The 14,644-nt window shown below is 44.4% G+C and overlaps 1 protein-coding gene across 1 annotated transcript in view; it reads right to left on the reverse strand.

Moving 5' to 3' along the window:
- Positions 1-812: 812 nt before the first annotated feature.
- Positions 813-14,644, reverse strand: part of LOC126235487 (uncharacterized) — a 232,440-nt gene continuing 218,608 nt past the window's right edge. Inside the window, exons 3-4 of the mRNA XM_049944207.1 lie at positions 5,341-5,496; positions 813-824 (exon numbers count right to left, since the gene is read on the reverse strand). Coding sequence (XP_049800164.1) covers positions 813-824; positions 5,341-5,496 — 168 coding nt within the window. The remainder of the gene's footprint in view (positions 825-5,340; positions 5,497-14,644) is intronic.

Below are 14,644 nucleotides of genomic sequence, written 5' to 3' on the forward strand. Positions count from 1 at the left end.
ACAGACCACAATTGACCCCCTGAGTTTCATCTCTGCTCGCACGAACCGCTGACTATGAAGACAACATTTTGGCACAGACAACGAGCTGTAGACATGCGTAGAGAATTAGCGGAAAGCACTGGCGGCTGCCTTCTATGACAAAGGGTATTGAAAATTGCTGCAACGCCACGACAAATGTCTAAGTCGGAGCGGAGATTATTTAGATAATTAGCTGGGAGTTGTGGCTTGCTGTTGCAAATAAAACATTTTTTACTTTTACAGTAGTGCCCATTTTGCGGACGATCGCCTTACTTTCTGGACAGCCCTCGTATTACCTACTAAAAATAATACGGTAATGTTACGGTTAGCATAAGCCATCCATTTTCTAAGATTTGCCTGAGATGATTTGTGACATGTTTTTGCTTGGGTAGCATAATTCACATGCATAAACCTCAACAGAAGTGGTACTGTCGGCACGAATGAGCTGACTACACTATGGTTAATTGACTAGTGATTATCACCACTTCTGTTATGACATATTTATGTGACATGCTGCAGACACAGAGAGGGATTCCAGAAAAATTTCTGATGCAACTTTTGAAAACAGATAGTTTATGCTAATCGAAACCGGCCTAAAACAAATTCCTTTCCAACCGCAACAGGTGGCCGCGTTTTTCAGCCTGAATTATATCACAGTTCCTGAAGTGATGGGAATCATGTGTACAATATTGATATATTTTATAGATTCAACACATTTCAGTGAGAGTTCACAATACGAAATAAACGAGAAATGTAACAGCCAACAAGCAATGACATTTTCCGGGAACCCCGATCTAGCCCCAGATCTATGGGAAAAAAAACAGAAAGCGGGCTCAAAACAGTCTGTCCAACCCATAGTGAGCTCAAAACGGTGAAGTTGAACTCTATAGAAGTTGCTGTACTTTATGCTTTCTGTCGCAGCTGCCAATCATAGCGATCTGTTGTTTGATACGAAGCTCAGTTACTGGGATGAATTCCAACATTGGCGGCCAGTGGCATTTGAGGTTGGGTGTTGCACCAAATTTTCAAGGTTGCATTTTTGAGACGTTTACAAGGGAGAAAATTCCATACCTCGGCGCCTGGGTTCCCGACGTTCTTTATTCGCCACCGACAAAAATATAAAATGCAGTTAAGCTAATGAGATGAAATTTCTTCCGAATTTTTACCCTCAAAACAAATACCTGAATGAACAAGAGTAATGTGATTGCTACTGGAAATATCAGTATTGGTCATTTTATGTTTGTGTTCTCCATGGAGTAGCGCTACCTCGTGGAGACCTAGACGACCACACCATCCAGTGAAGTCACTGCAGAAGAGCTATAGCTCGCGCTGGATACGGTAGCCGTTGTGCAATGACCAGTTTTCGTCCAAAGCGCTGGCCGAGTTCATTAGTTTTTTCAGAAGGGGACTCCTTAAGTGTTTTCCATCTTTCGACCGGGCACCGATGACAGAATCGAGGCGAGCATTCTGCAATCTTTTTCAAACGATTTAACAGAAACTATTCGGTAAAAAAAAATTCATTTTTTCTTTACTTGTAGTTATATATGTCAGGTTCGTTAATTGTGATAGTTATTGTGATATTTACGTGAATGTAAGACACTGAGCGAAATTCGGAAAAGTGTGCAGTGAAAAATACACTCATGCTGATGATGAAATGATGATGACAGCACAAACAACCAGTCCCCGGACTGGAATATTATAACCAGTATTTAAAATAGCTTTGGACGACTTAAAATGAAATAAGGAAGAGGGAACAGGTAACATCCCATGGGTATTTCTAAAATCACTGGGGGAATTGGGCACAAGACGACTATTCACTTTGCTTTGTATAGTACGTGATACTGGCGACATACTATCAAACTTCCGGATAAAAGTCACTCACACAATTTCGAAGATGGATAGAGGCAACAAAACCAAGAATTATCTCAGATTCAGCTTAACAGCTCATGCAACCAAGTTGCTGAGAAAAATAGAGTACTAAAGAATGGAAAAGAAAACTGAGGGTATGTTAGATGACCTTCAGTTTGGCTTTAGAAAAAGTAAAGACACCAACGAGGTACTTGTCACGTTGCAGGTTATAATGGAAGCTAGACTGAAGAGAAATCAGGACACTTTCAGTAGGTTTGTCAATCGGGGTAAAGGGTTCGGTAATACAAAATGGTGCAAGATGTTCGAGGTTCTGAGAAAAATAGGGGTAAACTATAGGGAAAGACGGGTAATATACAATATGTGTGAGGGCCAAGAATGAACAGTAAGAGTGGAAAAACAAGAACGAAGTGCTCGGATTAAAAAACGATGTAAGCAAGGAATGTAGTCTTTCGCCCCTAGTGTGCAATCTATACATCGAAGAAGCAATGAGGGAAATAAAAGAAAGGTTCAAGAGTGGGATTAAAATTCAACGTCGAAGGATGTCAATAGTAAGATTCGCTGATGTCATTGTTATCGTCAGTGAAGTGAAAATGAGTTACAGGTTGTGCTGAATGCAATGAACCGTCTAACGAGTAAAAAATATTGAGTATAAATCGAAGAAAGACGAAAGTAATGAGAAGGAGCAGAAATGAGAACAGTGAGAAAATTAGCGTTAGAATTGGACATCACGAAACAGATGAAGTTAAGAAATTCCGCTAGCTAGGCAGCAAAATAACGCGTGACGGATGGAGCATGGAGGACATAAAAAGCAGGATAGTACTGGTATAAAGGGCATTCCTGGCCGAGAGAAGTCTACTAATATCAAACGTAAGTGTCAAACTGAAGAAGAAATTTCTGTGAATGTACGTTTGCAGCGTGGGATTGTATGGCAGTGAGACATGGACTGTGTGAAAACCGGAACAGAAGAGAATAGAAGCATTTGAGATGTGATGCTACAGAAGAGTGTTGAAAATTGGGTGGATTGATAAGGTAAGGAATGAAGAGGTTCTCAGCAGTATCGGTGAGGACAGCAATATATAGAAAGCATTAATAAGAAGAGACAGGATGGTACGGCACTTTCATGGCGCAAGAGGTAGGGTTTATTTTTATTTATTTAGCTTATGGCATATAACACATCATATAGAAAAGACATAAAAATCATAAGACACAGAAATAAAGAGTGGTCACAGTGTGTAACATATAGTTGTAGATATAAAAGTGTTTAAAAAAAGTATATATAACAAACAAAAGTTCACAAACGAACATCCAGATTTGTGACATAGTCTATTGCACTTTCAGTCGCGGTCAGAAACTCATTGGGGTCTCCTGCAAAACGTCTCAGTGGGCCATCTTCCACGATGTGGCGAATCGTCTGCCGGTCCGCACCGCAGTCACATCTCGGGGTGGTGATTTTACCCCACCTATGGAGGCTGCCTGCACATCTGCCGTTATTTGTCCGAATTCGATTCAGGGTCGTCCAAGTTTTCCTTGGCAAATTGAATCCTGGTGGTTGGACATTGATGCATGGCATATTCTGCAGGTTTTGGGGCACAGATTCTCTCCACCGCATTTTCCAGAGGTTGCCATAATCCGGGTTGAGAGGATGCGTATTTTTTGCCTTTTTTAAAGAGGGGTGTCTTGAGCGCAATCTGTTCATCTCCAGGGCAGGAACATCCTTATGGATTGGCAGTTTCTCGTTGTTCAGCACTTTTCCATACTCGCGTATGAGAGCGTTCTCTCTGCGCAGGTCCGGTGGGGGAATGTTGCTCAGTATAGGTAGCCAGTGTAAAGGCGTTGGCTTTATTGTTCCTGACATCATCCTCATTGTGTAGTTTAGTTGAGCATCGATCATGCCTGTGTGTTTACTGTTTAGCCATACCGGTGCGGCATATTCTGCTGTTGTGTAGACAAGTCCCAGAGCCGAAGATCTCAGTACAGTGTAAGGCTAGTTCGCGTCCGTAGTAGAATACTACACGTGCACCCTGGGTAACGCTAAATGAACTAGCACTAAAGGCAACCAGATAATCCTGTGCTGGATCTCCTGGTAAACACATCATGAGTGATACCGACCAAATGAACGATGAAGAATTGACTAGAGCACTCGGACCGTGCCTCCGAGTCTGCCACCTAAACACTGAAGGCATAAGTAGGAGCAAATGTGAATTTCTCCAGGGAGTTCTCACTCAGAACAAAATCGACGTAGTCGCGATACAAGAGACTCATGCGGAAAACATAGATCAGCTGGCCTCTAGAAGAGGTAGGGTAAAAACTGCAGAGGAAGACAGGGAATGGAACACATCCAGCACATTATCGAGATCGTAGGTTGCAACTGCTACTGTGAGATGAAGAAGTTGATGAGAGGAATTCGTGACGGGCCGCATCAATCCAGTCAAATGCCTTCAAAAAAAAAAGATAAACATGAAGTCAGCTCCAATGGCCTTTCCTCTCATGAGCATTTTCAATTGCTTTTCTATCCCTTGGGGACTTTTTCCGATATCTGTCATTCTGTAGTTCGTGTGACGATTTAAAGGAGGAACTACAGCGTTATCTTCCTCTGCGAAACATTTTTGGAAAAAGACGTTCAGTATCTCTGCCTTTTCGGCGTATGCTCAGTTTCAGTGTCGTTCTGGTTACAGAGTGACTGAACAGATGGCTTCGATTCGTTTACTGAATTAACATTAAGACCAGAATCTCTTAGGACTTTCGGTCGAGTTAGTAGATAAACCTTTAACATAAGCTTAATGAGTAGATTACGACAACAACTTAAATTTTTAAATTCGGTCAATAATTATATGAAAAACTAAGTCCAAAGTATTGCTTTCACTGGAAGTCGTTAGATACGTAATCTGTAGCTGGTACTGGTTCAAATGGCTCTGAGCACTGTGGGACTCCACATCTGAGGTCATCAGTCCCCTATAACTTGGAACTACTTAAACGTAACTAACCTAAGGACAATACACACATCCATGCTCTAGGCAGGATTCGAACCTGCGACCGTGACGGTCGCGTGGTTCCAGACTGACGCGCCTAGAACCGCTCGGCCACACCGACCGACAGCTGGTACTGTGCACCTTGCACCGGGTTCGGCTTTTAGTGCTATAGATATGCTGGAAATTTGAAATCCTTGTTAAGGCGCTGCAGTCATGGACTGTGCGGCAGGTCCCGGCGGAGGTTCAAGTCCTCCCTCGCGCATGGATGTGCGTGTTTGTCTTTAGGATAATTTAGGTTAAGTAGTGTGTAAGCTTAGGGACTGATGACCTTAGCAGTTAAGTCCTATAAGATTTCACACACATTTTTTTTTGAAGTCCTTGTTCTTAATAAGCTCTGACATAGGGTCACCATTATCGGAAATGTAGCACTGCAAGATAGGACGCCCAGTGCACCTTAACGTGAGCAGGGAGAGGTGGTACTGACCTGGTGCAGGGCGGCGTCACGAAGAACGACGCCGTCTCCGCTGTGGAGGCGGTCGGTGGGGGTGGGCCGCGGCACGCCGTCCAGAGAGGACAGCTCCTTGAGCTGCGGGGGCGACGGCGGGGGCGGCAGCTGGTCCTCCGCTCCGTAACGCGTCTTCTGCAACACCCAGGCAGGACACGTCCGTTACAGCCGGCCGCGAAGGCACACCGCACAGTAGCTGGGTCGCCACACTAAATTCCGTACGGCGAAAGAACACTCACAGCTGGTAGCGCCGTTAAGAGTCTTCTAATGCGAAGCGGAAAAGACTAAGGACAATACCGAAGTCGCTTACGAGAGCTGTAGCAGTACTGACAAGTTGCTATTCAGGGCACGTACAACATCGCGCGAGGTGACTGGTCGTGTAGAAACCAGACCACAGGGCACTCACTCGGAACCCCTGGAGTGTGAAGTCGCAAGCTCAGTCTTCAGTAAGACTCGTTTGAAAGTGTTGTGTTAAAAGTTATGATAGAAACAATGTTAGCTGCTGCCTGGTGAAACGTTGTTTTGATGCCTCGTGTAAGGAGGAGCAATGCGTAACATCACGTTTCCGACTTTGATAAAAGTCGGATTATAGCCTATCGCGATTGCGGTTTATCGTATCGCGACATTGCTGCTCGCGTTGGTCGAGATCCAATGACTGTTAGCAGAACATGGAATCGGTGGGTTCAGGAGGGTAATACGGAACGCCGTCCTGGATCCCAACGGTCTCGTATCGCTAGCAGTCGAAATGACAGACATCTTATCCGCATTGCTGTAACAGATCGTGCAGCCACGTCTCGATCCCAGAGTCAACAGATGGGGGCGTTTGCAAGACAACAACCATCTAGATGCACAGTTCGACGACGTTTGCAGCAGCATGGACTATCAGCTCGCAGACCATGCCTGCGGTTACCCTTGACGCTGCAACACAGACAGGAGTGCTTGCGATGGTGTACTCAACGACGAACCTGGGTGCACGAATGGCAAAACGTCATTTTTTCGGATGAATCCAGGTTCTGTTTACAGCATCGTGATGGTCTCATCCGTGTTTGGCGACATCGCGGTGAACGCACATTGAAGCGTGTATTCGTCATCGCCATACTGGCGTATCACCCGGCGTGATGGTATGGGGTGCAATTGGTTACACGTCTCGGTCACCTCTTGTTCGCATTGACGGCACTTTGAACAGTGGACTTTACATTTCAGTTGTGTTAGGACCCGTGGCTCTACCCTTTTTCGATCCCTGCGAAACCCTACATTTCAGCAGGATTTTGCACGACCTCATGTTGCAGGTCCTGTACGGGCCTTTCTGTATACAGAAAATGTTCGACTGCTGTCCTGGCCAGCACAATGTCCAGATCTCTCACCAACTGAAAACGTCTGGTCAATGGTGGCCGAGCAACTGGCTCGTCACAATACGCCAGTCACTACTCTTGATGAACTGTGGTATAGTGTTGAAGTTGCATGGGGAGCTATACCTGTACACGCCATCCAAGTTTTTCTTTGACTAATCCCGAGGCGTATCAAGGCCGTTATTACGACCAGAGGTGGTGGTTCTGGGTAATGCAATCACATGTCAGTTCTAGTATAATATATTTCTCCAATGAATACCCATTTATCATCTGCATTTCTTCTTGGTGTAGCAATTTTAATGGCCAGTAGTGTAGTATCCTGGGAAGAGGGGTACAGAGATCAAACTTCTATGGGATGTGTGTATCACACTTCACAAAATGGACACCGTCGACACTCAATGTTCAAAACAAACCATTAACTTGCACCAGGAACACCGATTGAAAAACTGCGCACCACAGTGATTACGAAGTGTCTCACCATAAAGATCAAAGGCCAATTACTTGGGAGTTACAAATCGTGCTGTACTTTCAGCCAGGTCTCCAGTTTTAAAGAATTTATATAGAATCATGAAACTTCCTAGCAGATTAAAAATGTGTGCCGGACCGAAACTCGAACTAGGGAAGGTAGGACACGAGGTACTGGCAGAATTGAAGCTTTGAGGACGGATGGTGGTTCGGGCTTAGTTAGCTCAATTGGATGCCAGCACGGTAGCTCAGCGTGTTCTGTCAGAGGGTTAGCTGCCCTCTGCAATAAAAAAACTCAGTCAACGGATCAACACTGAACTTGAACGAGTGTCATTGGACATCCGCACCGAACACATGCAACGAACAATATCGAACAAAATGATATAAAAAAATTTGTAGAGCACTTGCCCGCGAAAGGCAAAGGTCCCGAGTTCAAATCTCGGTCCGGCACACAGTTTTAACCTGCAAGGAAGATTCATATCAGCGCACACTCCGCTGCAGAGTGAAAATCTCATTCTATATAGAATCTTATTGGTGTAACAGGGTGATGAGAACTGATGGAATTTGATGGCATGCACCCGAATGCGAAACAATTTGTCGTGGAGCGTATCGTGAAACTGGCTATCCTTTAAGGAGTAGCTGCAAATATCGCGATGATATGTTTTATAGGCACGGGAAAAAAAATTCGGAGGCTCAATTTTTCCAGTGGTTCCAGATAGTATAAACTGCAATGTAACACATTTTTCAGGAGGGATAGTTTGCTCCAAAGTAGAATGACTTTTATATGCAGACCAAAATAAAGCAAAAGTAAGATTTTTGGTCAGCTATAGGCCAAAAGAAGTGCTCATACCACAGTTTTATAGTTCTCTTACAACCATTTTCCCACTTTTTCTTGCTGTGACGTAAATATCCTCTGCTGCCCTTGCAAGATCACACACACGAGAAAGAATCGCATGGCGCAAAGCACCTACAACTTCTCCCAGCACAATAAATAACTTTCTAATCAACTTACCATCCAAATGAACAGTCGGCATAATTCGTTAAGGCATTGATGTTAATTGATCGTGATACTACTCTCTAGGCACCACTGATTTCCAGGGTTCCTTTGACATGCATTCCCTCTTCAAATCCCAGCTGGTCGGAGTTGAAAACAAATTATTTATTGAACGGTGGGATAAATTCGTTTATCTCAACTACAAATTTTCGGACCGATTCCGCAGTTGCTGCGCATCGTCAAGTTCTATGAAGTTTCGAGATTGCAGCCGGATCATGTTGACTTCTTGGCTGGCTCTGAGCACTATGGGACTCAACATCTTAGGTCATAAGTCCCCTAGAACTTAGAACTACTTAAACCTAACTAACCTAAGGACATCACACACACCCATGCCCGAGGCAGGATTCGAACCTGCGACCGTAGCAGTCCCGCGGTTCCGGACTGCAGCGCCAGAACCGCTAGACCACCGCGGCCGGCTTGACTTCTTGCCATAACATTTCAGCTGGCAACCGTCCAGCTATCTTCGAGTGAGTGTCTGCCTCTGGCGAGTTCTAGTTTTTTTTTCTTCTTTATTGTTATTTTGAGACCTGTATTACAGGCAGGCCATGCAGCAGCAGACGACGCCGCTCTTTAGCCGCAGAGAACACAAATACACTCCTGGAAATGGAAAAAAGAACACATTGACACCGGTGTGTCAGACCCACCATACTTGCTCCGGACACTGCGAGAGGGCTGTACAAGCAATGATCACACGCACGGCACAGCGGACACACCAGGAACCGCGGTGTTGGCCGTCGAATGGCGCTAGCTGCGCAGCATTTGTGCACCGCCGCCGTCAGTGTCAGCCAGTTTGCCGTGGCATACGGAGCTCCATCGCAGTCTTTAACACTGGTAGCATGCCGCGACAGCGTGGACGTGAACCGTATGTGCAGTTGACGGACTTTGAGCGAGGGCGTATAGTGGGCATGCGGGAGGCCGGGTGGACGTACCGCCGAATTGCTCAACACGTGGGGCGTGAGGTCTCCACAGTACATCGATGTTGTCGCCAGTGGTCGGCGGAAGGTGCACGTGCCCGTCGACCTGGGACCGGACCGCAGCGACGCACGGATGCACGCCAAGACCGTAGGATCCTACGCAGTGCCGTAGGGGACCGCACCGCCACTTCCCAGCAAATTAGGGACACTGTTGCTCCTGGGGTATCGGCGAGGACCATTCGCAACCGTCTCCATGAAGCTGGGCTACGGTCCCGCACACCGTTAGGCCGTCTTCCGCACACGCCCCAACATCGTGCAGCCCGCCTCCAGTTGTGTCGCGACAGGCGTGAATGGAGGGACGAATGGAGACGTGTCGTCTTCAGCGATGAGAGTCGCTTCTGCCTTGGTGCCAATGATGATCGTATGCGTGTTTGGCGCCGTGCAGATGAGCGCCACAATCAGGACTGCATACGACCGAGGCACACAGGGCCAACACCCGGCATCATGGTGTGGGGAGCGATCTCCTACACTGGCCGTACACCACTGGTGATCGTCGAGGGGACACTGAATAGTGCACGGTACATCCAAACCGTCATCGAACCCATCGTTCTACCATTCCTAGACCGGCAAGGGAACTTGCTGTTCCAACAGGACAATGCACGTCCGAATGTATCCCGTGCCACCCAACGTGCTCTAGAAGGTGTAAGTCAACTACCCTGGCCAGCAAGATCTCCGGATCTGTCCCCCATTGAGCATGTTTGGGACTGGATGAAGCGTCGTCTCATGCAGTCTGCACGTCCAGCACGAACGCTGGTCCAACTGAGGCGCCAGGTGGAAATGGCATGGCAAGCCGTTCCACAGGACTACATCCAGCATCTCGACGATCGTCTCCATGGGAGAATAGCAGCCTGCATTGCTGCGAAAGGTGGATATACACTGTACTAGTGCCGACATTGTGCATTCTCTGTTGCCTGTGTCTATGTGCCTGTGGTTCTGTCAGTGTGATCATGTGATGTATCTGACCCCAGGAATGTGTCAATAAAGTTTCCCCTTCCTGGAACAATGAATTCACGGTGTTCTTATTTCAATTTCCAGGAGTGTATACAAATGAAGACATTTAAAGGAAAAACATGGTTGGACATATAAACGGAGACAAACACTTTTTAAAATAGAAGGTTCCGTTCACGGGCGTAGAGTCCAAGATAAAATTGTTCAGACACTTCGACACAGACAGAGACGAAAATTGTCACACGTGAATGTAGGTGCACAAAACGAATAACACTGAACCACTTAAGCACAAAACGACGGCACACACAGAACACGATGCTTTGATCTCCGGCGCGCGAATGTTCACTATCCCTGTACGAGTCCGGGGACCTGCCAAGAGAGGAGGGGGGGGGGGGAGAGGGAGAGGGGAGAGCAGATGCCATGGGCAGGGGAGATAGGGGGGAGGGAGGAAGGGGGAGGGGAAGCCCGGGGGAAGAGGGAAGGAGGGAGGGGATGGGGAAAAAGGAAAGAGAAGGGAGGGAGGGTGGCGAGTTCTAGTTCACGGTGTCGGCTTTATAGCAAAAATTTGCGCGGAAACTCATGCGCATTGGCGACTGTCACAGAAGCGTCCTCTATTGCAATCAACAGATATTTCGTCTGCCATTTCTTTCTCACTCTGCAAAATTCCTTTCATTCCTTTTTGACGAAATGTCAACTTTGGCAACAGCTGTTGTTGATACAGTGCAATGCTTGCTTTGTTTATCTTTGCAATTGCACTCCTCTGTATCAACACCACTGGCAATGTAGCACTGCTGTGAGTTACTCGTCGACTAAGCAGTTCAACTACGGTCTATAGCCTCACGCTGTGCTCACCACTGGAAATCTCCAATCCCGCCCTTGTTGCCATTAGCAGTCAATATTGTGGTTACGTGGTAGGCAATATGTGGGGTGTCAATTGCCGTAAATATCACTGGCTCTTTGCAACCTCGCACTCAAGGGGTTCGTTGTTTGTACTGGACGTCTTTTATGCGGCCGAATCGAGTGTGGATTGGCACTGTTGCGATTAAGACCCGCAACATTTTCCCATGTCCCAGGAGTTTGTGGCGGGTCTAACGTGATACAAAATATGAATCAAATCGAAACAGGCTTCTCTGTGTGCACACGTTCGGCGTAAGTTTGGCTCAATCTGGCACGTAGTCGACAGTGTCATTGTCGTCGTCTACTGGGCTTGTATTTTATATTTTCCAATTTGTGGATTACGGAAACTAATTGAGGATCTTCAAATGAACAACTGCTAGTGGAACATCACACATACTGAATATCCCTCTGGCTGCAATTGTGTACGTTAACTTTTACTGTCCCGTCGTTGCAACAGAGGCTTTTTTTTCTCAATAGAAACCTGAAGTACACATTTACGAATGTTCAGCTTTTCCATCATATGCACGTGCTACCAGCTGTTGTACATCACTATGAAATTATCAGCATGTCAATACAGCAGTGCACAGCACTGCACGTAAGCTAGTTACCACCAGAACACATGGATGTGGTTGGTTTCTATATTCCGCTGTATAATTGAATACTGGTATTTTGCATGATAATTATTGAATGATCATGTATTCATCACAAAAGAGAATTTTATAGTAGTCATTGAGTCCATAAAATGAAGCCAAGTGCACAAAGTACGTTTTGAAAACCAGTACATATTTTTGTATAAATCTTGCATCTAAAATCATTGAAAAATCACCTAAGAGCATTAACAGAGAAAAATTTTCCTTCCTCTAGAAAAACGTCAGATCTGAAAGGGATATAGAAACTGCGACAACCGAGGGCATGCATTGAAATGTCTGTCAGAAAAGTTAGGCGTTTTAATAGCAAAAATAGAAAAGAGTCACTATCTGAAAAGTCATTTTCAAGAAATTAGAGGAAAGTAGAAAGCGCTTCTAAAAATGTTCACGGTTTGGATGTGAATCCCTCATATCTTCCCTATCTGTGAATCAGTTAAGGGGAAGTCGTAGCAGAATGACATCAAGTAAGATAAAATGAAATTAATAATTGTTATGAATTTCAAATAACATTTACTATTGTTATAAGTAACAGAACGAAGATTAGGAAAAAGTAATTTTTTTTTTCAAATAAATTCAACCTTCAGATGATACAAAGTAATCTCCACATTCATTTCGGATTTCCTGTTCTTCGTTTGAAGATCTCCTCGGTATAGTTCGTAGCACTAGAAGTCGCGATTCTTGTTGTTCTAATAGTCACGCTCGATGTATGGAGTTCCCGGCAGAATCTTCCTTTTCGTAAGTGCCAGATGGAGTGTAACTTGTTTCTGAACGGCATCCCAAAAATGATGCAAATAGGTACTTTCAAGAATCGCCGTTTCCACTTTACTGGGTTTGTAGTGATATAGGTTTCATATAATCCGAAATTTCGCGGCCGACATCCCAAAAAAATTTTTCAGAATGTGGCTTGAACGACTTAGTTGGTAACTAAATATTCTATCAGCACGTGACAGTGATTGGTTGTTCCAGCAAGGATATGGTTTCATGAAATTTCGTAACAAAGGAAACACGTATGGGACAGGATTTTCTCTCCCAGCCAATGGCGGAGCTGAGGCAAAGCCAGTGCTCCACTATTTTTTTTTTTTTTTGATGGAGCGTTGTATATTTAAAGACTCCGTCGCCAGAAATTCGTCCTTAACAGCCCACATAAAGTCATATGAAACTGTAATTAGCGTCAGCTACAGCAAACACAATGCTGAAGAATCCTTTATAATTAAAAAAACGAACTTCCACTGTGTTATTGAGTCACAATCTGCATTTTTATTAATCAGAAGTAAAAGTGACACAAATAGACCCTCATAGGCTAGTTCCTGAGGCGTTTCGAGCGACACTGGCCCCGTAGTGTAGACAAGACTTTATTGTGAGGCTACTGCTGAGCAGATGCGAGGAACTGAATCGGCGCAGCTCCGCAGCAAAGACACGCAACATTGTTCCGGTGTGGACTAGGCTTTAAATGCCCCGAACAGGTGCGTCAAGTCCTCTAGATATGTCAGGGTTTATTTCTTCCCATACAATCTGTAACCTACACTCCTTCACAAGCCATTGGTCCCCTCTGACGAAAGAGAGGAGGCCAAAAGTATCTACTCGGAATGTATCGTTCGAGACTTACTGGAACTTCCCAAGACGTACTGCTATTCATACTACAGATGCACTGCGATTCATAATGCAGATGCGTGCGATTCATTTTTGTTTTCGATCAACTTCTCTAATTTCATCTCGCTCTTCATTAATTAAATTTTCTCTTAGTCTTTTCATTCTCTTCCGTTGTGATGCCAGACGTATCTCTCGCTCCTCTTCTCTTTCATTTAACATGGTTTTTGTTGCGTTCTTTCCAATTCACTGTCGGCAAGATCTCCTCCTCTTTTACGATGAGAGATCTTGTTAAGTGTTAATATTCCTTAAAACACTAAAGTTCCAGTTAATGCACTAGGCATTACCTCAAGCAGTTATGCAAAAACGGCAGAATCATCTGTGAATGTTAGTAACTCATTTTTATTCCTTCTTTCCAGCATGAGTGGAAACATTCTGTGGTATTTAAGTTTGTGATTCCAAATTCTCACATCTTTTGTTCGGAGATGCTGTAAAAGAAGTGGAGATAAACCATCGCCTTTTCTGACACCCACATTTTTTAAGAATCGGATACGAAGCGATAAATTTTACTTTGGAGGTTTTCATTAATAACATAGACATACGATAGTTTCCTTTCTCGACTGAATTTTTGATAGAAATATATTTGTAGTTTTGGAGTAAATATTTCTAAATAAGTCTAGCTGTGGTCCATAACTATTATATTAATTACTATTATTACACAGGATAAATTGCTGCAAAAGTAATTAACACTACTATTTTTCTGTATAATTGTTATCTTCTGCCAAGCCTATCTATTCAGGGTAACCTCGTTGCTCATAGAGCGATGCACCATTATTTCCCTGATACTGTCTTTACAAGAACGTCATGGTTTCCATCTGTCAGTTGGTTTTGCTTTAAAAATTTTCTTTGATCAGCGATGATCTGGTGTTCTTAACAAATGTTCGTACCAGTTTAATGATTTTCTTTCAGTCCTATCACCGATTCATTTATCGTCATTCTAGCTTTTAGTTCACCAGTAGGTTATTCTCGATTCTTGATATTCTGACATTCCTTCATAAATAATCTATTTCCACAGCTATTGGTCCTCGTTAAATCCACTGCTCTGATCCACAGAGCATCCATTAGCCTACTCAGTCTTTTCTTGTCGTTGTTGGAAAATTTTCTTTTCCCACAAAAACAAAAAAAAATACTCTAACAGCTTATTACTTCTCTGTGTTGTTGTAACCTGTGTTTTACTTCTGTACACTAAACACACTTTTCTCAAGATATGCTTCCAAATATTTTAATTTTTCGGTCAGTCTCATAATTACTCCATTAACGGTGCGTACTTCAAATCTAGGATCGCTATTGATTACTAGATAT

Source organism: Schistocerca nitens, chromosome 2, assembly GCF_023898315.1.
Source record: "Schistocerca nitens isolate TAMUIC-IGC-003100 chromosome 2, iqSchNite1.1, whole genome shotgun sequence".
NCBI lineage: Eukaryota > Metazoa > Arthropoda > Insecta > Orthoptera > Acrididae > Schistocerca > Schistocerca nitens.